Genomic DNA, 23,501 nt, shown 5'->3' with positions numbered 1-23,501 from the left:
CAATTCAACTCAGACTTGAGTGTGGTTGGTGGCGTTAGACAACACATTCATAAAGCTACAATTGCTCAGAAGAAACCATTTTCTAAATCTATCCACAACTAGCCCCAATTTGAGCATCAAGTTGTAGTTCCTGTTCTGTCTTCCAGTGAACCCGAGAAACAGAACAGTCAAGTTCAAATGGTTGGTATGGTTCACTCGGGTGGAATCAGAATGTGTATTTTATACCGTTGGAAAGATGGGAATGTCTAGTTTCTAGTGCCACAAACGGTACTCAATTTTGACATCAGAGTAAAAAGTTATTGCCGAAACAAAAATACTACCCGAGTAATCCGGGAACAAATTTCCAGTTTTGAAGAGCTTTCGAAAATTCAACCTTTGGCCAACCAAATCACCTAATTTTTGGTGGAAACTTTCTACACAATCTATACAACATATATACATCATAAACAAGTCATTAGAACCTCAAAAATTTGCACTAAAGTGCACGAAATTCATAAGGGCAGAATCGGAATATTTTTGCTCTTCACCTCCTTTGAGTTTCCTTTCATCAATACAACTTATTTTCACTAATTTAAGTACTAAACCAACATTAATAACATCAAAACTCATGAAATCAGTCCTCAAATCATTGTGGGAGTTCATAGAGCCCATACACCAAAATCCAACATAAATAAAACTACCCACATGGAAATACAAGCTTATAAGTGCAATACTACTTCCATAAACTAAGATTCACGGGGTTGATCGTCATTACCTCCGTAGATGATCAAGATCAGAAATTTTTGGTCACTTTGAACCCCAAAAAAACTGTGAAAATGAAGCTTTCTTCCTAACTTAAGTGAATCTCCAAATTGTTTGCAAGTTGTAGTTAAATTTTGAGGTGAAATGGTGGAGGAATGAGTAAGAAAATGAAGAGCTTTTGGTCTCTTTTTCTTCTTCTTGGTTTCGGCTGTCTTGGAGCAAAAAGGAGGGAGTTTTTGCTGATGATAAAGCTTCTCAAGGAAGCTCAAATGTGTGGCCCAAAAGTGTCTTAAAGTCAACTCTTCAATAGTGCGCGTGCGTGGGTTTCGTGCTCGTTTTCTCTTGAATTTGTTTCACTAGTGCACTATATCTCTAATGCACTTCCATTCATACTATTATTATTCACGCTTAATAGTCTAAAAATAAATGCCTTAAGTCCCTTAATTGATCGCGCGCGTAAAAATGCGAACTTCCGACTTGTGCACGATAAAGTGTAATTTTTAAGAAATTCTTATAACGATAGTACTACTAACTAATACTTGAGTATTTAAACATAAAATACCTATTTTTAAGGCTGATGTATAAGTCTCTAATTTTTCAAACTCACTGTATCCCCAAATCGATCACTGTCTCGAAAACGCGTATTCACTATTCTCACTAACGAGCTTCCAAAAATTAATTTCCATAACAAGTCATTTTAAAAATACATGAAAATCATAGTTCCATGTAATTGGGTCTAAAAAGATTAGAAAATAATATTCGGGGCAAACAGGCAATTAAATATTTAAATAAGCTTGTAACAGGAGTTTAAAATAAATAAATTCTTTTCGAGTCCTCACGACTTTTCTTAATCTACTATTGATCATTCTTATTTTTTTTTCAAAATTAAAACACTCTCAATTCAAATATAGTCTTGAAAAATGTGTACTCGTTGTTCTGAACTAAACGAGTTTTCGAAAAGTAACTTTTCTAACAAAACGCTTTAAAAACATAAGAGAGGCGTTTTTCCATATAAATGGATTTTAAATAGTCGAATTAAATAATTAATTAAACCAGTAAAATAAAATAAAATAAAGAAAATTTTGAGTCTTCACAACTTTCTTATCAATTAACGTCTGTTAACTCTAGTTACCTATAAAAGCAATTTCAATACATTTCTTGCCTTGTTATTTTTTAAAAGCTTCTTGACTTTCTTGTGAAAGATTTGTTTCGGTCACTTTACTACGACAGTTCTAATTGTGCCTATAATAGATCTTTCCAATAATTCTTGTCTAGAAATAGTCAAATATGTTTATAAAATTATTTCCTAACTTCATCAAATTTTTAAAAAAAACCTTTCTCTTTTCCAATTTTTTTTTATATATTTTATATTGTTTTAATTCACATATACTGGACACATAAAAATAACCTTAATCATATTCATCATCAAAGTGACCCCCAAGCTTTCTCATTTTAGGTCAATTGTTCCCCTTTCAAATTTTATGTATGTTTCATAAACTTTTCACATTCTATTATGGAATCAATAAGAAGAAACCAAATTGAAGAACAAGAAATTAAACAATGGATAATCATTATCTCCTTGAGTTTTGGTATATTCGCCTAAGTTAAAGAGTAAAATGAATGAAAAAAAGAAAAGTAAAGAATGGTTCTCTCCACTCTTTCAAAGAAAAAAGCAAGTGTATTAAAAAAATCTAAAAACAATACATGCATCCTTGTAGAGTATGTAAAATTAATAATTTCAAAATTCTTTTATCTTAAATTTTTAGAAAGCAAAAAAATTCTTTAATTAATTTTTCATTCAAATTTCTTTTAATAGCAAACCCCGTACACAGGGAGGGAATGCAAGCCCCAAATTTTATTAATTATTAAAACAGAGGGGGAATAAACCTAACCTCTAGAAGTACATGAAGATGTTACAATAATATTCCAAATAAAATAGAATTAACACTTACATTTCCTTACAGATGGGAATCCTAATCTATCGACTCAAATTTCCCCTCTGGCTGCTTTTGGAAGTTTCGACTCTTGTGTGTAAATCAAAAAGATCCAAATGACACACCTTGCATTAGATAAAGCATCAGCAACCTTGTTAGCTTTCACAAAAAGTATGCGAGATATTATCAATCACACTAACCATCCACAAATTCTCTTCTAGCTCTAAGAGAATAGACCAGGGCATTTGCATTTCTGTCGAAGAATGTGGACCAAAATTAAAGAATTCAAATCAACATTAATATGATTATACCCCTATTGATGACAGTGTCGAATTTCGAAAACCAAAGCTTTGGCCTCAGCTTGCAAACTTGAGGCTATCCGGCCAAATGACGAGCAAATGCAAACACCAACCGACCAGTAGAATCTTTAAGCACTCCACCTCCCTCACTCAATCCTAGATTACCTTTCGAGCATCATCAGTTCTCAATTTGAAAGAATCAACAGAGGGAGGCAACCACTTAACCATTTTTATAGGGAACATCTTCAGAATAGCAGCAATTTTGTCCAAAAATACCACCCAAGATGTTGCAATCAATTGAAACTTGAATTTAATGGAAAATGCAGTAAACAGATCTTGCATGATGTTACTACATACCGTATCAAAATTCAATGGTTTCCCTTCAAAGAAATATATGTTCCTAGCCTTCCACACATTCCAACATATAAAAACTGGTAGTAGTCAATGAACAAAAGATACATACATGCAAACCTACTAGTATAAAAAATGTGTTACACTAAAAGTATAGGAAAAATTAATCCTTGAACTTGTGGAAAAAAGTGTGATGTGGGATGATCGCAGATCTTAAATTGGAAAATGAAGAAGTTGCACTTTTCTGTTTTGTTTAATTCTAATAGTAGTTAGTTACATTTGAAATTTTTAATCGAATTAAATTTAGTATGATTAAATAGGATGCGGTTACATGAACACCGTCTAAAAGAAAGAACAAAGGTCAACAATCGATCAAACCCCAAAATAAACAATATTCAACAAGAATCTAGGATGTTAAAAAACTCACATAGTTAAAATTGAATAATATTTCATAAAAGAAATTATATAAAAGGTCCCCCATATGCATATTTGATAAAAAAAAAAAGTTCTAAAATCTCCCAAGTCCCAAATCGATTCATATTCTTTCTTCCTTAGCAGTAGTAGTTTGCATGCTCTCCAATTGTTCCCTTCTTGGCACACCAACCTTTTTCTTAGTACCTTCTAACCTTTGTGTGCTTACTCTCTCATCTCATGATGATTTCTGCCCCATCCATCGTCATTTGTCCTACCCCCTCCCTTGCCCAACTGATTGCCCTAGAACGCTCTATCTCTCGTTTCTCTACATCTTCTCATCTCTTTCTTAGTACCTTCTAACCTTTGTGTGCTTACTCTCTCATCTCATGATGATTTCTGCCCCATCCATCGTCATTTGTCCTACCCCCTCCCTTGCCCAACTGATTGCCCTAGAACGCTCTATCTCTCGTTTCTCTACATCTTCTCACATCACATCTTTCCTTTTGTACTTGTGAATTCAACAGCCATCCCATTGAACCAAAACCATTTATTTTAATCATCCAGTATCTCTTCCCAAGAAAACTTATCATCAAGCTATAAGATCCTACCTGCAGAAACCCATATTCAACTTGTAAGTTGATCTTCTCCCATCAAATTTTTTTTAGTACTCGAGAATTCAAGAACCTTCATCAAAATCCAATTTCCTCTTTTTTATATTCTTGTTAAGGACACCTATCAAGCTAAGATCATACTTGCAGATTCTTTCGTTGTTTGTGTGTTCATGTTTATGCATACTTATGTCATATGTCTATGTGTCTGGTTGCATCAATTGTAACTAGAGTTATGTATGGAAAGGGGAATCAGAGTTGACCCTAGTCAAATTACTCTTTTCTCAAGTATCAATTAAAACATGAACAAACCAAATTACTAATTAACAATATGAACAACAATAGTAAAATACAAAAAGTAAATAAGCACGAAACACAGAGATTTTTAATATGAAAAACTCAAATTGTGAAAAACCACAAGATCTAGTGCAATAAAAAATCACATAGATCTATTCAAAACATTTGGATGATAACAATATCATCAACATCAGCCAAAACCAAGTGAATCTACTGCATTTCATCTCCCAAAAGTTACAATTATCAAAGAAATGAGCTTCGAAGGTTATTAGCACACCAAAAAAAAAATCAATAATCAAAACTAGTGTATTAGTAGAGTTTGATGAGAGGATTGAATGAGTAAAATATCGTCTTAATGGAATTTTAAATTATTATCCAATCAAGAGTTGAAGTTCCAAGTTCTATTTCCCTCTCCAAGCTCACCGTTTCTCTCTTCTCATTCCGCACCAAAGTGGTGGCTGCTTGCTTGATAATTGGGGCTTCAGTTCATTAAGTCATAAGTCTTGGGTTGCTTAACAAACCTGGACAAGGTTGACTAATTAGCTATGGCTTCAACTCCAATGCCTTTGGGCTTCACAAATGAGGTGGACCCAAGTAGGCCCAACATGTCTAAAGCAATCATTTAGAGAGGCACCAATGGTCCCCAATCACATGGTAAACTGACCTGGTTTTTTATTAGTCAATCTATTTTCGATTCCTTTAATTCTTTTTTAATTAAAAAAACCCATTCAAACAGGTGTTTAAAACTATTCATTTTCCTTCATTGGTGCTCAAAAAGCCCAAACAAGAAACTAGAAATATTGTAGGAAGAGGCTTTTGTATGAGACTACTAGGAAGGAGTGCCCGCGTATCGCGTGGGTGTTTAGTACTTGTGGTTAAAAAGGATTTTAAGATAGCTATTTGTTGGTGATTGTGTTGTTATTTTGTGGAATTTTGAAAGTATTCAAACTGCTAGAAGAGTAAGTGAATGAAGATAAGAGTGGGATATCATATTAAACAATAATATTTCGTAGCATATGTTTCAATAATAAATTGTTTGCAAAGGCCATTTTAGTCTCCCTTTCTTTAGATTATTATTTAACTTGCATTTCATAGATTATAGGTAATTTCATTAGCTATATATCTGTTCTTGGGGTTAAAATGTTAATCAACCTGTTAATCAATAAGGATTATAGCATCTGTAAAAAAGTCATTTAAGTTTCCCTTTCTTCATATTATTATTCAATTTATATTTCATGGGTTACAAGTAATTTCATTAGCTACATATCTTTTCTTGAGGTTAAAATTCAAAGCCACACTCATTCTTGGATAGTGTGAGGTTTTGTTTCGCTTCTTTTTGGTTCATTTTTTAGTTTTTCACAGCAATTTTAGTTTTGTTTATCTATATAAGAAAGCTTTCACTGTTCTATAATATAAGAAAGCACTCATTAAAGTGGTTAGTTTGAAAGAGTTTCTATAAATTCATCATTGCCTAAGGAAATCAGACCATGTCTATTACCTCTGCTTAATTAGAAGGTATATGTGAAACACTACCAATATGAATGGGTTAGAAAATATTTATTCTATTAAAGAATTCAAACTCAAATCAGCAATATACCATGTAACCTACCAATTCACAATGCTTCACTATCAAATTACTATCAAAATGAATTCTATATATGAATAACTTACTACATGCAGCAAAAAACACATCATAACCAAACTAATTAAGATGCTTTTCTGGCTTATCTTATTCTAGATACCCTTTGAAAAATTTTTTCTTGCAGTTCTTCCAAACATATTACATCATAACCACACCATTCAAATTACACAAGCCAACCAAATTTGTGGAAAAATCATAATATTACAATAAATTATGCAATCAGATTTTCAAATTTTATGATGGAAGCAATCACCGAACACTACACGCCACCAAACCCACCCACACAAACAATAAAATTAAGGAATGAAACTCACCTCAAACTGAACCACCAAAAATAGTTTCGCCTGGAAACCATTTTGGAGTGCAAAGTATTAAGGCAACAAAAATAGCCCAATCTTGGAAGTCAAGAAAAAAAATCCAAAGAATGTGAAGGAGAAGGCATTTGAACAATGATAACCGATGTTGAGGTATTAATTCATTAACATACCCGCGTTTTCTTTAGTTTAATTGAGATGCAAATGGCAAAGACAATTGAATATGTTTCAGGCAATTGAATATCCTTAAGCAGGACTCGCAAAAAAAGATTTTCTCTCTTGGAATTAGTACTCTGTCTGCTAAGCTTTTAGGGTTTGTGCATGGCGGCTTGGGCCGCCTCTGCCGTGGGGGAGGGGATTCCTCCTGCTGCAGGAACAACGACCTCCCGGTCCTTTGCAGAGGTCATCGGCGAGAAGTCGGTCGCACCGTTGGCGGCTGCTACAGATGGAGGTGCACGCGTGCAAACTGTAACCGCAACACATAGGGGAGAGCCGGCTGTGCGATTTGCAATTGATGATATTGAACGCGTGGCTATTCCGTTTTGTTTTGCGTTAGTAGGAAAATTTTCAAGGGGCCGACCGATAATGGAGGAGATTCAGAAGTTCTTTCGGGCTTTAGATTTAAAGGAAGAGGTTTCTCTTGGCCTGCTGGATCGTCGACATATACTGATCCGCTTGACAAATGATGCGGATTACTATCGGATTTGGTCTCGTAGTGTATGGTGTGTTCTTGATGCACCAATGAGGGTGTTTAAATGGTCTGTTGATTTTCATGTGGATAGGGAGTCGTCGGTTGTGCTAGTCTGGTTCGTTTTACCTAAGCTGCCAATCCATCTTTTTCACAAAGATTGCTTGTTTCCAATTGTGGCTTGTCTTGGTCGGCCACTGCGAGTGGATGCGGCAACTGCTGCGGGTTCGCGGCCAAGCGTAGCCCGCTATGCATTGAGGTCGATTTGCAGAAGACACTGCCTAGTCGGGTATGGATTGAGGTCGGAGATAAGATGGGTTTCTGGTAGTACTTGGTGCCAGAAAATCTCCCTAAATATTGTGGGTTTTGTATGCACCAGGGGCACAGTGAGGATGAATGTCGTGTTAAAAATCCAGCTTTGAATTCAGACTTGGTGGGACAACCGCAGGTGGAGAGGAAAAAACCCGTGCGTAATTTGTGGCAGCAAACAAATACCAAACCTGGGCTTGGGGACGGGGTCGGCGAGGCAATGGCGGAGACTGACAAAGGAAAGGAGGATGCGTCTGGAACACACTGCGCTGAAGGTCAGGTCTGCAATTCTGGGCAACAACATCCAGAGGCTTCTGATGGACGGTTGGAGGTGCAGATGTCTTTGGTATCGGCCACGGGCCTTGGATCAGATTGCGAGGGGCAATTGGAGGTTGCTGCTACGGGAGGGATCAGTAAAGAGGACCATTCCCCAGTGCGGGAAGCTGGACACGTACCGGACATTCAGAGGGTGAGAGATAAGGGGGAGACGTCGGCAGGAGTGACGACGGTGTGCGCTGGTGCAACTGCTGGCGTTGACCAAGAGGCGAGCCTGGTTGTGGACCTCCAGGTAGAGGAAGATGTTTGGCATCAGCATGCTTTAGCGCTGGTCGCTGATCATCCCGATGGAGGGCTAAGAGGCATGAGCGCTGGTTTGGAGTCCATGGAAGACAGCGAAAGCAGTGATAAAGAGAGGGCAATTGACCTACCGCGGGTGGCAGGCAGCTTATCTCCGAGATCAGTGGTCATGCATACAGAGCCATGGACTGATACAATGGCAGCATTAAACGTTGATTCCCTGGCAGAGAACGTTCACAGCATTAAGAAGGCTAAAGGGAAGGGGTTGCGAGTGCGGTTTCAATCAGACAGGCGCCTTCGATCCTCATCTTCCACCTCTAACTCAACTCAGGTACCTTGTGATGATTAATACGTTGTTATGGAATATAAGAGGGGTGTCTAGAGCAGCCAATTTACGTCATTTGAAACATATCATACGAATGCATGGCATCCAATTTGTAGCTATTTCTGAACCAAAATTAGACGTCTAGAGTGTTGAGCATATTCGTTTGGGGCTAGCTTTTGACTTCGTCATTGTTAATGAGTCGGAGAATCTGTGGATTTTTTATAATTGCCCGTTTACCTGTTCGGTGATTAACTCATCCGAACAACATATTTCTTTATCTATTCTTCATCTGTGGCTTCCTGGGCCGATGATCTTCTCTTTTGTGCATGCCCTCTATACAGTAGAGGGTCGTCGGGACTTATGGGCTAAGCTTTTGGCTGATAAGCCCCATTCACTGTCTTCGTGTGTTGGGGGAGATTTTAACGTCATTGTGAATGGCCATGAAAAACGAGGGGGGCGGCCATTTACGGTGTCAGAAGGGAGTGAATTGCTGGCTTTTATGGAGGAGGCTGAGATCTTCGATGCTGGATTTTCGGGGTCGAGCTATACATGGTGCAATAATAGGCGGGGTAGAGCTAGAATTTGGAAGAGGTTGGATAGATTGCTCATTAATGGGGAGTATTCAGATTTGGCTTCGGCAATTTCAGTTGTGCATCTGGCACGACATCCGTCAGACCATGCCCCACTAAAAATTTTATTTGCCTCGAGAATGGACAATGGGCCGCGGCCGTTTAGATTCTTAAATGTTTGGGCGTCCAAACCGGAGTTGATGGGGGTCATTAGGGATGCATGGTACACGGAGGTGCAAGGGTCGCCACTTCGAGCCCTATGCTCAAAGTTATTAACTGTTAGCCGGCGATTCATTTGTGGAATAAACAACACTTCGGTGATATTGAAACAGCTGTTAGGGAAGCAAAGGTGGGCCTTTCTAGGGCCGAGGAGGAATTAACACAGGACGGATCCGACAGGGATCTCGAGAATGTTCACAGGGCGCAGGCAGAGCTTAATCGGGCTTTGGCGATTGAGGAACAGTTTTGGAGGCAAAAGGCTCGGGTCAAATGGCTTAGAGGAGGTGATCGGAATACGAGGTATTTTCATGCAGTGGTCAAACAGCGGAGAATGCAAGGGGCGATACACAGGGTGAAAAATTCAAAGGGCGCGTGGGTGGACAAGGAAGACGACATAGGAAAGGCAGCGATTGAGTACTTCACTGACCTGTTCTCGGGTTCTATGGAACCCAAGTAGGGGGAGTTGATGCAGTTGATCCCGGAAATAATCACGGTCGAGGAAAATGCAATGTTGGCCAAGGTCCCTAGCATGGAGGAAGTTCGCCACTGGGTGTTTGCCATGGACGAGGAAAGTGCAGTTGGGCCAGATGGGTTTACGGGCAGGTTCTTTACATTTGCATGGGACGTAATAGCTCCAGACGTGCACCGCGCAGTGGTGAGTTTCTTTTGTGGCAGTGAGTTGCCTCGGTTCATTACCTCCACCTCAATCGCCTTGTTGCCAAAAGTTGTGAATCCTCAAGATTTCTCAAAGTTTAGACCGATCAGTCTCTGCAATTTTTTCAACAAACTGCTGTCCAAAATTCTGGTGGGTCGACTAGCTTCGGTAGTGCCAAAAATTATATTCCCTCAGCAGTCAGGGTTTGTCAAAGGCCGTACTTTAACGGATAACTATTTGTTGGCTCAGGAGCTTGTGTTGGGCATCGGCAAGAAGACGAGAGGAGGAAATGTAGCATTGAAACTTGATATGACCAAGGCCTATGATCGGATGTCGTGGTGGCACATTATTTCCATGCTGCGCGCTTTTGGCTTTGGAGAGAGTTTGATTGATATGGTCTGGAGACTTATTTCGAACGTCTGGTTCTCTATAATTATCAATGGTAAATCTCATGGGTATTTCAAATCTAGTAGGGGTTTACGTCAAGGGGATCCCTTATCTCTAGTGCTGTTCATCATAGGTTCGGAGATGCTCTCGAGAGGCCTCAATGCTCTAGCTTTGCAGTAGGGTTTCGTAGGGTTCAGAGTCCCGCCAGGCTGTCCTGTCGTCACACACTTGGCCTTTGCTGATGACGTGCTCATTTTTACGAATGGTTCCACGGCTGCTTTGAAGCGTGTTATACAGGTCCTAGAGGCTTATCAGTTATCCTCGGGGCAATTGGTAAATGCTCATAAGAGTGGCTATTTGGTCCATGAGACGCTTCCTCCGGCTAGGAGGAGGGTGATCGAGCGGGTTACGCAATTTTCTAGACAACGGTTTCCAATCCGTTATTTAGGCTTTCCGTTGTACACGGGGAGAAGCAAAGCAGTATTTTTTGGGGAGGTGTGTCAGGCAATCTTGGCTCGAGTTATGTCTTGGAAAGCAAGGTTGATATCCCATGGTGGGAGAATAATCCTGATAAAGCATGTTTTGTCGTCCATTCCTGTCCACTTACTCTCTGCTACGGTATGCCCTGTCTCGATTTTCACGAGAATTGAGCAGGCGTGCGCAAATTTCTTATGGAGGTCAGATAAAAATGAGGCAAAATTCCAATGGATCATATGGGCTCAGTTATGTCTCCTGGTCGCGGAGGGGGCGTAGGTTTCAGAAGGCTCCGAGAGGTATATTCAGCTTTCTCTTGCAAATTATGGTGGAGTTTTCGAGCTGGCTCCTCACTATGGGCAGAATTTATGCGGGCAAAGTACTGCAAAGGTCTCCATCCGGGCCAGGTGGAGATGAGGCCGCACGACTCGCCAGCATGGAGAAGAATGTTAAATATAAGTCGGCAGGTGGAACTATCCATGGTATGGTTGGTGAATGGGGGAACGTGCAATTTTTGGTTTGACAATTGGATGGGGAGTGGAGCTCTATGTCTGAAAACTACGGCAACTCCAGGGCTCAACTTCAAGGATTTTATTGCAAATGGCGTTTGGGACGTGAATAGGTTGGGCCAGCATGTGACACAAGAGCAGCTTCATCAGATCTTACGGTACCCGGTCCCATCAAGTGAAAGTAACGATGAAGTCATTTGGCGACTGACGGCGTCGGGGAAATTCACGCTAGCTTCCACTTTTCATGATATCCGGCAAGCTGGAAACACCTCGGTACTCCATTCACAGGTTTGGCATCCTCAGATTCCTTTGAAAATTTCCTTTTTCATGCTTCGCTTACTAGGGGATAGGTTGCCCTTAACTGCGGTGTTGTGGAGGGTGGGGGTCCAGTTGGCTTCTAAATGCTTATGTTGCCCAGAGGGGGCGGCTGAGCAAGTTGAGCATGTTTTCTCGGAGGGGCAAGTTGCGCAGGAAGTATGGGACTATTTCGGTCGGCTTTGTGGGGTTGTGCGGAGAGGCTCAACTCTACGGGCTTGGCTAATGGCTTGGTGGATGGCGGCACCTAGGTCAGACAAATGTTAGCTTCTGTTTTCAGTCCTTCCATGCTTTATTTGCTGGCACATTTGGAAGGCTCGGAATAAAGCATTCTTTGAAGGAACCCAAATGAGGGTGGTGAAGATTTGTCAGGACGTCATGCTAGAGGTCAAGGGGGTGTTGGAAGGTAAGTTCAAGTAGAGAATTGGAGTGCACACGTTTTCTCAGCTATACGAATGGACTAATCAGTCACCCCGCTATAGTTATACCTGGTGCGGTGGAGGGCAATGGGGGATGGCATGTTAACGTTAAACACGGACGGATACTCCAAGGGAAACCCGGGGGAAAGCGGAGGTGGGGGAATACTTCACGATGCGTCAGGCTTGCCAATTTTTGCTTTCTCGGCTTCGTTCGGGGTGGCTTTGAGTATGCGCGCAAAAGTATTGGCATTGGGTACGGGTCTCAGGCTATGCCAACAATTGGGGTATGCCAATGTCAATATTCAGGTCGATTCAAAGGTATTGGTTGGGATTCTTCATCGGGAACTAGACTGCCCGTGGATGGTTCAAAGGGAGGTTAACCAAATTTGGGGTATGGGTGTTGATTCGGAGCAGGTTACTCATTGTTACAAAGAGGCAAATAGAGTGGCGGACTGTTTGGCCAATATGGGGGTTGCAACTGGGGGACTGGGGGTTACTGTCTACGATCAGTTCAGTGCAATGCCACGGTTAGTACGGGGGGAAATTCGCCTTGATAGGGCAGGCATCCCCTCGATCAGAAGGAGGAGAGTAGGATAGCTTAGGATTTTTTATTCGGGTGTTCCAACCTTATCTGTATCTTCTTCAGTTCGATTTGAATAAATAAAGGAGTTACAAAAAAAAAGAATATTCTCAAGCAGTAAGATTATAATAATATGCCGTCATTTCAATTGCACAATAAATACCACATTTCAAGTAAATGTGTTTGCAATACCATTTAAGTAATTACACTAATATATAAGCTTGTATGACTTGTACTCGATGCAAAAACGATTATAAAATAATTCCATATTTCAAAAATACCCAAATGTCTCCATAAATATGTGCTTTAAATGTACAAATATGAGGAGATTTCTGTAAACTATCAAAACAGATACTACCATCACTTGTATCCAAAGTTAAAAATAAACTCCACATCATTTCATATTTCAAAAATGACCCTATCTATGCAGTTGAAATTCAAACCGCTCTTTGACCACAACTCGTTCTTATATAACATAAGGATAAGGAATCACTATGGTAGAAATCAAAGAATTAAAGGAAAAACTGTGAAATAGCTATTATTCAGAATTCGATTGTTATCAAATCTTTTGTACTTTAGTTATTTCCTCTAAACTTTTTTGTGATATGACCAAGAATAAGAGAAAATGATAGAGCAATTATTGGGCACCTTTCGCATTGTTATATGGTCATAATTTTGGCTACTTACTGTGCTAAGTATTGAGATTTTGCTCATATTTGATATTTGTGTAAATTGCAGACGATTGGTGTTAAAAGTGGTATCTTAGAGAAAATTTCCAGAAGACTTTCCATCCTAGGACGTGCTCACGCCAGAAACTGTAGAAAGATACCCAAAATACGGACCCCGCTGGATTGGTAGTAAAAGTGGGCAATTAGGGAATCAAAAGGCTCGTGGGGCGCGGAGGTGCAGGGGATAAAAACTCTATTCCTCGAGGAAGTAGAGTCTCTGACGCTTTCTTTCTATTTGGTGGCTACCTTGGGGGAATTGGCAAAAGCCAGATTCACGTGGGATAAGGAGATTGGCTGGGAGCTTTCTTACGTTTTCGTTGGGATAGTAATCTGCGGCGAATAAAATGAAAGCAGATTCACGTGGGATTAATAATTAGCTTTTAGTTTTTCCTTGTCAGACGATTTACTCTATGCTTTAGGCTTTATACGACTCTTTCTTTAGACTTTTCTTTTACTTTCCGCTCGAGTACGAACACGAAACCCAAAAAAAGGTAAGCAAGACCTTTCGTCCGTTCCTTCGTTAATTCATCTTTCCCAATTCTTTGGCAATTGTGTGGATGGAATTAATCAAACCACGCGACATTGATATGATGAGAAGCGGCTAGATTTCTCCTCCACCCAAAGGTCGACGCGAAGGCGTGGTTCATAACATCTGTGAGATCTAATCGAACTTTCACTATTTCTTCCAATTTGTTACTATTTGTGCATTTTCCGGATTAATTGTTTATGGTTATTTTATTAATTGAGTATCAACGGCCGGATATTTAATTTAATCTAATAGCCTACTGTCACGTTAACTAAATTGAATCCGTAATTGTTCGTTTAGTTGATAACTAGTGACAACCATCATAATTGGCTTTGTGTTGGGGAAGCGTAAGATCTAATTTAAATAAATTCTCTTAGCGTGTTTATTGGTTAGGGTTGGATTTTTCTAGATTTAATGCAACTGGATAATTAAATTCTTACGGTCGTACCTAGGGTGTTTTTTGGTTAGAGAAACAGTCAACGGTCGTACTTTGGCTGTCGAAAAAGTAAGAAAAAATTGGTTGTCAAAGCGTGTTGATAGCTATAACCAACTTAGTAATGAGTAATTGAATTATCTTTGCATCGATGATCAGTTGAATGGATCGTGTCTAAAAAGTTGCATCTTTGGCTAATGTCGTATTGGCTATTGATTAGTTCTTGTTTAATTCTATTAGTAGTTTCATTAGTTAGTTAATTAATTATTTTATATTCTTCAAAAATTCCCCATACTTCGGACTTTGGAAGAAACAAATTATCCCCAATCCCTGTGGATTCGACCCTACTCACCACTATATACAAAATTTGTAATTTTCTTGAGTAGGTAATTATTATTGCACAGGTTCGACACCTATCAATTTTTTGTGCCATTGCTGGGGACTGGTGCCTGATTAATTTGTTTCTTTTTGAGTTTATCTTGCTTTCTTTTTTTTTTATTTTTCCCTTATTTTTTTATATATAGTTTATGGCTGCTAACAATCCGTATTTTGGTGATAGATTGGATTTTATTTCTAGAAGGGGTTATGAAACTCATGCTTTTTCTAATGATCAGTGGGTTGTTGCAAATTGTGAAACTTATTTTGTCTCAAATCATTCAACTGACATATGCCTTACATTTCAAGATAGCTTAAGTGCTCCAATCGATACTTTTGAAATTTTTGCACATTAATATCAAACGTGGTATGACCATTATTCAAACGGGTATGATCAAGAATGGTGGAATGATTCCAATTTTAATTATAAACAAAGGCCAATAGATTTTCAACAACTGGAGTCTCAAGAACCGTCATCCATGTCAGATATGTCTCTTAAAAAAATAGTGAAATTAGTAGCCGCTAACACAGATCAATTTCAACAGGAGACACAAAGGATGAAGATGAGATTGGCATCTACAATGAGCAAATTGATTCCTCCAGTTTATGAAGAATTGCCCTCACAGACTATTATCGATCATAATGAAGATGAGAGTGCAATTATCCTGACAAATGACATGGAACTGCAAAAGTTTCAAGAAAAAAGATCTAAAGATGTAGTTGAAAAGGAAGTTGAAATGCAAGAAATGAGACCCCGATATCAAATTGCTCAAGTGAACAATCTCTGAATGCGGTGACATCTTCTTCATTCCTTAATCAATATTCTCCTGACTCTTATTCTTTAATTCCTATTATTGAGATTGATTTTATTATACCAGACGATTTTGAGTTTCATTGCATGAATAAGTTAAGAGTTGCGATGATAAAATATCTTGAACCAGTAAGTGTTCGTGATGGAGGAGTGAGTGAAGAATTAAGAATCTTGTTGACTTGTTTGGCGCCATCTATTAATCCATGGAAGACCATATCTCGTGTGCTCAAGAATTACTTTATTTACGAGGGTTATCAGGGATACATAAAAGATGAAGCACTAAAACGAGATACATGATTTTATCTTCCATGAATAAACATGGCGATGTATAGCCAAACACGTTAAAGAAAAGCGCTACTTGGAAGGCAATCCAAGAATTTTAATTGTGTTTTCTTTCATATTCGTGTGTTCAAAATTAGTGAGTTTAAGTTCCTATTGACAAACAACCTGTATTGTAGGTCATGAGTATTTCTGGGCAGTTTTATTCTAGGTTAGGAGCAAAAAAAACGTGAGCAGAAAACATCATGTTACAAGGCGTGCCCGCATCTTGTATTCATCGCACATGGACATTTGTAAAATTCAGTGGACAGAGAACTTCCACCTCCAAAGTGTGCCCACGCCACACAGCAAATTATGTCGGGCATATTATAAGCAGATGACCTTACCTTCCAAGGCGTGCCCACGCCTTCCAACCTTTGTGACAACCTTACTTTCCAAGGCGTGCCCACGCCTTCCAACCTTTGTGACAATGAAAATCGAATGCAACCAGGACCATCTCTAACCCTACTTTTCGATTTTCTTGTTTTCTTGTTTTGTCTTGTCTTTTCAATTTTCTTTGTTTTAGTTTCTACTTTTCACTTTCCGTTGTTTTGTCTTAGTTTTAATTTCTACTTTTTCCCTTTTCTTGTTCGTTCGCTGCTGTTGCTGCTGATCTGCACGTCGTCGCCGTCGCTAATTCGTGGCCTTTGCAATCCCCCCATCCCCATAGCTATTGTTGTTTGCTGTCGCCAAAGTTGCCCTCCAGCCATCTGCTGCCCGGAGTCGCAATTTCACTTCGTATCCACTGTCGTCTTGCAGCGCTGCAAGTTTTCGCCCGTATTCAGACAGAGAATCAAGCAGTTTTCTTTGCTCATATTGGATTTCAGCCGCCTTATCCTCCTCCCCTTTAGTGTCTCGCTACACCCTCTCGGTAGTCAGGGAAGTTTCGCCCCCTTTCTTCTTACAATCTATTTCTTTTTGCTACATTGAGAACAATGTAGGTTTTAGGTGTGGAGGGGATGGTTTCTATTATTTCCTTTTGTGCAAAAAAAAAAGAGAAAAAAATGAAACAAACAGAGAAAAAAAAATAGTGTAGTTAGTTGACTTCTTTAGTTCTACATTTGTTAGCTGATAGAGCATGTTGCTATGATAGATTGCACAATCAGGGTACACGTGTATGTGGCCATATATGCTAGCTGTGCATTTTATTTTTTCTTGGCAATATTGTTGAATGTTGAATATGTTGGACTTGACTCATTCTTGTAACTTTTGGGAGCTTTTGAGCCATGCACAAGCACATTATTCTTGTTTGTTTCGTTTGTGTTGTTGAGTGGATATCACACATGGTATCGGCATTCTAGAACTTACTATTTTATATATGTCGAGGCCACATTTTGTTGAACTGGATACATTTGAAATGATAAGGGCATTTAAGATTTAACCTTCTTTAGCTTTCTACAAACCATGCCTTCATATTGTCTCCCAATAGTGAACCAATTTAAGCTTTTATCTTTATCTTTTGTGTGTTAGTCGTGTTTTATAATTCAGGACGTTTTTAGACTTTCTTATTCAACCTTGTGTCATTAAGAGATGTTTGAATTTCATTGCTTGTGCAAGACAAATAAATCTAGAGTCGCAAGTGTTGTCGGAATAGAAGTTGTATGGTGCCAGTTCTGTGCATCTAAGAAAAAAAAAGAGAAAGCTATAGACAAGCTGGTGAATAAAAGACTCTAGCTTATAGGGCATACCCATGCCTTGCAAGATGCTCTTCAAATAAAAAAAGAGAGAAAATATAAAAAAAGTTCCAACACTTGCACAGTGAGTATAGCAAATAGAAATGCCTTGCTTGTGGAATTTCTCTGGTAAAGTATTGTGGTTATGTAGTGGATATCGGACATTTTTTTGACACATTACACCTTATCTTTACCTTCTTATCCCGTCTTTTACCTAAGCCCCATTACAACCCTATTAAAGTCCCTTTGATTTGTATATTTAGTTCATTTTTGAGTGGTAGAGATGTAAATGAGCAAACCTATGGTAATTCCATTCCGTAATATTGATTTGAGCGTTCCTAGTATTTATACATTCTCTTGAAGGTGACGTGCTTTACTATTCATATTTTTTGGATAACCACATGTCCGGTATGTTCTAATTTTGGTGACATTGTCAGGAGTGCGAGATGCTTGTGTTAGTATAGATCACTACGCAATCGTTGCCATCTTGATTGTATTTCTGTGCTTCGAAATACTTGGGGACAAGCATTGTCTAGATGTGGGGGGATTTGATAGAGCAATTATTGAGCACCTTTCGCACTATTATGTGGTTATAATTTTGACTACTTATTGTGCTAAGTATTGAGATTTTACTCATATTTGATATTTGTGTAAATTGTAGACGATTGATGTTCAAAGTGGTATCTTGGAGAAAATTTTCAGAAGACTTTCCATCCCAGGGCGTGCCCACGCCAGAAACTGTAGAAAGATAGCCAAAATACGGACCCCGCGGGATTGGTAGCAAAAGTGGGCAATTAGGGAATCAAAAGGCTCGTGGGCCACGGTGGTCCAAGGGATAAAATCTCTATTCCTAGAGGAAGTAGAGTCTCTGACGCTTTTTTTCTTTTCGGCGGCTACCTTGGGGGAATTGGCAAAAGCCAGATTCACGTGGAATAAGGAGATTGGCTGGGAGCTTTCTTACGTTTTCGTTGGGATAGCAATCTGCGGCAAATAAAACAAAATCCAGATTCACGTGGGATTAATAATCAGCTTTTAGTTTTCCTTGTTAGACGATTTACTCTATGCTTTAGGCTTTGTACAACTCTTTCTTTAGACTTTGCTTTTACTTTCCGCTCGAGTACGAACACGAAACCCAAAAAAAAGGGAAGCAAGACCTTTCGTCCGTTCCTTCGTTAATTCATCTTTCCCAATTCTTTGGCAATTGTGTGGATGGAATTAATCAAATCACACGAGATTGATATAATGAGGAGCGGCTAAATTTCTCTTCTATCCAAAGGTCGACGCGAAGGCGCGATTCATAATATCTGTGAGATCTAATCGAACTTTCACTATTTTTTCCAATTTGTTACTATTTGTGCATTTCCTGAATTAATTATTTATGATTATTTTATTAATTGAGCATCAACGGCCAGATATTTAATTTAATCTAATAGCCTACTGTCACGTTAATTAAATTGAATCCGTAATTGTTCGTTTAGTTGATAACCGGTGACAACCATCATAATTGGCTTTGTGTTGGGGAAGCGTAAGATCTAATTTAAATAAATTCTCTTAGCATGTTTATTGGTTAGGGTTTGATTTTTCTAGATTTAATGCAACTGGATAATTAAATTCCTATGGTCGTACCTAGAGTTGCTTTCTGGTTAGAGAAGCAGTCAACGGTCGTACCTTGGCTGTCGAAAAAGTAAGGAAAAACTGGTTGTTAGAGCGTGTTGATAGCTATAACCAATCTAGTAATGAGTAATTGAATTATCTTTGTATCGATAATCAGTTGAATGGACCGTGTCTGAAAAGTTGCACCTTTGACTAGAGTCGTATTGGCTATTGATTAATTCTTGTTTAATTTTATTAGTAGTTTCATTAGTTAGTTAATTAATTATTTTATATTCTCCAAAAATATCCCATACTTCGGATTCTAGAAGAAATAAATTATCCCAAGTTCCTGTGAATTCGACCCTACTCACCGCTATATACAAAATTTGTAGTTTTCTTAAGTAGGTAATTATTATTGCACAGGCTCAATACCTGTCAGAAAATTAGCATCATACCCTATTTCTATTTATTTGTGCTTTGCCTTATTGCGTCATAATTTTTTATACTACAAAAAAAAATGTCACTAACCTTATTACTCCCAGAATTTGCACGACAATGGCACAATCATCAAGCTCACTTTAACTTGTTGATCAAATACATTTTTTTTTTACAGAAAATGAGAAAATACGCTAATTGGACAATGACATCAACGATATCGAAGTATCAAAATGGTATAAAATACTTCGTCTTCTTTTGCTGAGAAATTACGTTTTAACCCGAAACAATTTGGAGAAAATAAACTTCAAAATTTTAAGTATGAGTGAGATAAAAAATTATTATTTCCCTATCGCATAATATCTATTGAATTGATTATACAACCAAAGACATGTTAAATGAAAGAGAAAAAGTACTTTCAAATTATCTTTGTGCATTTAAAGAAACTATGCAGCATTTCAGTCAATAAAATATTACGCAATATGCCAATTGGACATAATAGTTTTTACTGTTCATTTTCCAAAATGTTCTTAAAAGGGATAGACGAAAGGCTTGACAAAAATCTTATGCGGGTAGAGAGTTTTCAGAAAGTCAAAAGACTGTTGAAATTAAAGAAACAATTGCAAAAAGATAAACACAAAAAATATACTTCTTCAAGATTAATTTGATCGAAATAAAGACATAATTTCATGCAGAATAAAGAAGAAATGAATTGGAAAGTTTAAATGATCACTTATCGGATTAGCCACAGGATAGACAATTCTACAATTTGGAATATCGAAAAAATTCCATGACACCCCAAAAGGAAATTATGAGCTTCTAAATCATTGATAATTGAAGGTTTTACTATCATCATGCAAGAATTATGATTTTTTTTCTTTTTATTTTTAACCCCTGGTATGCTGGTAATCTAGATTCATCTCCATCTAGCTTGCAAGGGAGTACATGGCAGTGAAGACACATTTTGCCTTTAGCAATGGAAAATCAATGTCACTGTATGATCAAGTTGCTTTAGCCTTGAAAAGGCTTAGTTCTGGTCGTTCTCTTATCTCTCTTGGTGACGCATTTGGGACATCTCACTCTACAGTTTCTCTTAGTGTACTGTGCTCTTCCTCCATCTATAAATGTAGGTCAATTCAACTAAATCACATAAATTTGATAACTTTTCTTTAATTTGTTTTTGTTTTATTATATTGTTTTTCGATGATAAGAACCCTCTAGTTAATTTTCTCAAACCAGACTTAAAATATCATTTATGAATTCAAATTGTTAAATAATAAGAACTACTCTCCAAAAATTTTCCTTGTGCGCTTCTTGTTTAGTTTCTTAAGTCATGCCAAGAAATTTTCATGATCCTATAATGTAGTCCACTTTTTTATCTATTATTTTTTTCAAGTGGCTTTGTGCTCAAATGCTTCCTAAGGTCCAGAAATCCCCAAAAAATTCCGAAGCATGCATAGTCAAAGTAGAAAGAAATTCTTGTCAAAATATATATACCTTATAGCACGTGCACCAGGCGTGCCTGACGAACTATTATTAGATCACATCATGCTAAAAATGTGTATATTACACTTGTGAAGTCATACAAAGCCTTCAAGTTATTTAGGCTATAATTCTCAACTCAACCAAGTCAATAAAAAATTGAAATCGAGTGTTTAGTCTAAGGCTTTTGTTAGTTGGAATTTCATCTCCCATCAAGACATCACCTTTTGCTTTCTTGCGGTGCAAATTTTTTTTCCTCATCAATAAACTTGGGGTGGGTAAATAGCATTGATTGCAAATTTCCTTCTGAAAGTTCCATTTTAACAAGACCCTTATTCTTGAGTCGCTGATTGAGCATTCTAGCTAGTAAGCATGGTAATGGATAGGGTCTGAGTTGATTCCTATATTGATTGAGACTTCCTACAATCATTATTGGAAAGATAACCTTCGATGAAATGCACCTAATAAAACAGGCTCAAACATTCTTGATGATAGTTTAAAATCATAACGGGTTAACAGGCAAATTCAAATCAAAATGAATATAGTACCTCGTATGAAAATTATTTGCCGCTTGATGGCATAGGAAGTAAATGTTGTAAAGTAGGTATTTGTAAACAGGTATCTAATTCGTTAGTACACCTAAATCACACCCAACATATCATATGAATATATACTCTAACAATTATTATCTTACACTGTACTTATATATTTTTTCTATTTAATTTTATTTTTTCAAAATATCAACACTTGAATGCTATCATAACGAGTGCCTAATAAATACTTGTGACCATTATAGACCCTTTATGAAATTAGGCTCAAATTACGCAATCTTTACAAAAAGGTGATTGTAATATTTCAATTGCAACATTCTTGGTCATGCATATTTATTATTTATTTATTTATTTATAAAATGGTACTTGAGAAATAAGAATTTAAGAAAGAAACACTAATAATAAGTAAATACTTATAACCAACAAAAGTAATCAATTTAATCCAACCAGTGTCTAAACTCCAAAAACCAGCACAAACTACGCATTTGAGTTAATGCACGTGAATTACACTAGGAGAATTTTAATTCTTTGCCTTTTCTTTTTCTTTTAATTTGGGAGATTAGCACAAGGAGACACATTCTTTAGTATCATTAATAGCCCCGAAATAAAAATTGTTCCATTTTCCGATTGAACATTTGTCATTTGTTCTCCTCCGGACCAACGCCCAAAATTGCTCACTCTTGCGTGATAATCCTCGTGGGAGAAAGACGACTCACGACGGTGTATTTCTACAGGCAGTTCATAGATTTCGCTGAGGTAAAGAATCATTCAGCTTCTGTTGGAGCTCAAAAATTTCAATTGTGATTCATATTGATGATGTCCCTCGGGATTGGTTCGGATGATCTTGGGATAGTCCAGTTGGGTCTTGAGATTGCGTGTTCGAGCTACTTCTCTTACCGCTTGTGTATTCTTAGGGGCGGGGTGCACAGGTGCAGGGAGATTAGTCTGACAAAACTGGAATACTTCCTGTGTTGACAAGAAAAAAAAAATTCATACTGATGATGGCAGTAGAAATGACCAATGCAATGTGCTTTGTTTAAAAGAAAAAGCGTTGGCATGGTTCAAATAAGTTTAGCCAGTTTTCTTTTGCTTAGATTCTTGTCACTATATATAAGCACTATCACGTGCGGTATGCGTGATTAACAATGTCCTCTCCTAAATAACTTTGTCCGTTGATGTCTACTTACAAACCTTAATCATGAATGAAAAAATCTTAAAGCCTGTTGGAAACCAAATACTGTGCAAAGTTGTTCCCTGCTCTGCTGTGTCCCAAACCCATTTCTTAATTGATGAATTATAGCGACAGTTTTCCTGAATTAGCCCTCTTTATCTTCATTACACTCCCTCCTCATTTTTCCTCAATATACAATCAGATCTTTGCCGCATGGATTTACCGTTTTTCAAGGGCTCAAATTCTTTTTCCTATCAATTAACTTCTGTTAACTCTAGTTAACCTATAGAAGCAGTTTCGAAACATTTCTTACCTTGTTATTTTTTTGAAGGGCAAAAAACCGCGGTAGTTCTCAAACTTTCAATTTTGCGCACTTTTAGTCCTCCAATTAATAAGTACATAAATGTAGTCCTCTAATTAATAAAAATGTGTAATTGTAGTCCTTCTGTCCAATTTGACTATTAAGACAGACGGGAAACATATCACACATTGCTCACATGACATTTATTTTTGGAATAATTACAAAAAACTCCCTAGAGGTTTCTAAAAATTTCACTCAGCTCCCCTAATGTTTTGAAAATTACACCTACTTCCCTTGATTTGATAGTTTTAGTAACAAAACCTTAAAATAATATTGATTTGGTCAAATTTTTAAATGAATTTCCAAAAATACCCTTGTGCAATGAGTTTTAATTTACTTCCCTATACAATTATAAGATTATCTAGTATAATTATAAGAAAAACGTGCCAAATGTTTCATATTCGTATCTACTATTGATA

General features: G+C 37.8%; 2 protein-coding genes across 2 annotated transcripts; both read left to right on the top strand.

Moving 5' to 3' along the window:
* The first annotated feature begins 8,805 nt into the window (after positions 1 to 8,805).
* On the top strand, positions 8,806 to 9,743 carry LOC140008667 (uncharacterized). Its single transcript, XM_072053508.1, has 2 exons — positions 8,806 to 9,290; positions 9,407 to 9,743. The coding sequence occupies exons 1-2, from the start codon at positions 8,806 to 8,808 to the stop codon at positions 9,741 to 9,743; spliced, it is 822 nt and encodes a 273-aa protein (XP_071909609.1).
* Positions 9,744 to 11,041: 1,298 nt separating this feature from the next.
* On the top strand, positions 11,042 to 11,893 carry LOC113693109 (uncharacterized). The gene has a single exon (XM_027211687.2). It carries the CDS (start codon positions 11,042 to 11,044, stop codon positions 11,891 to 11,893), a length of 852 nt encoding a protein of 283 aa, XP_027067488.1.
* The last annotated feature ends 11,608 nt before the right edge of the window (positions 11,894 to 23,501 follow it).

This window comes from Coffea arabica, chromosome 6c (assembly GCF_036785885.1).
Source record: "Coffea arabica cultivar ET-39 chromosome 6c, Coffea Arabica ET-39 HiFi, whole genome shotgun sequence".
Lineage (NCBI taxonomy): Eukaryota > Viridiplantae > Streptophyta > Magnoliopsida > Gentianales > Rubiaceae > Coffea > Coffea arabica.
This window is presented reverse-complemented; position numbering and strand designations above follow the sequence as displayed.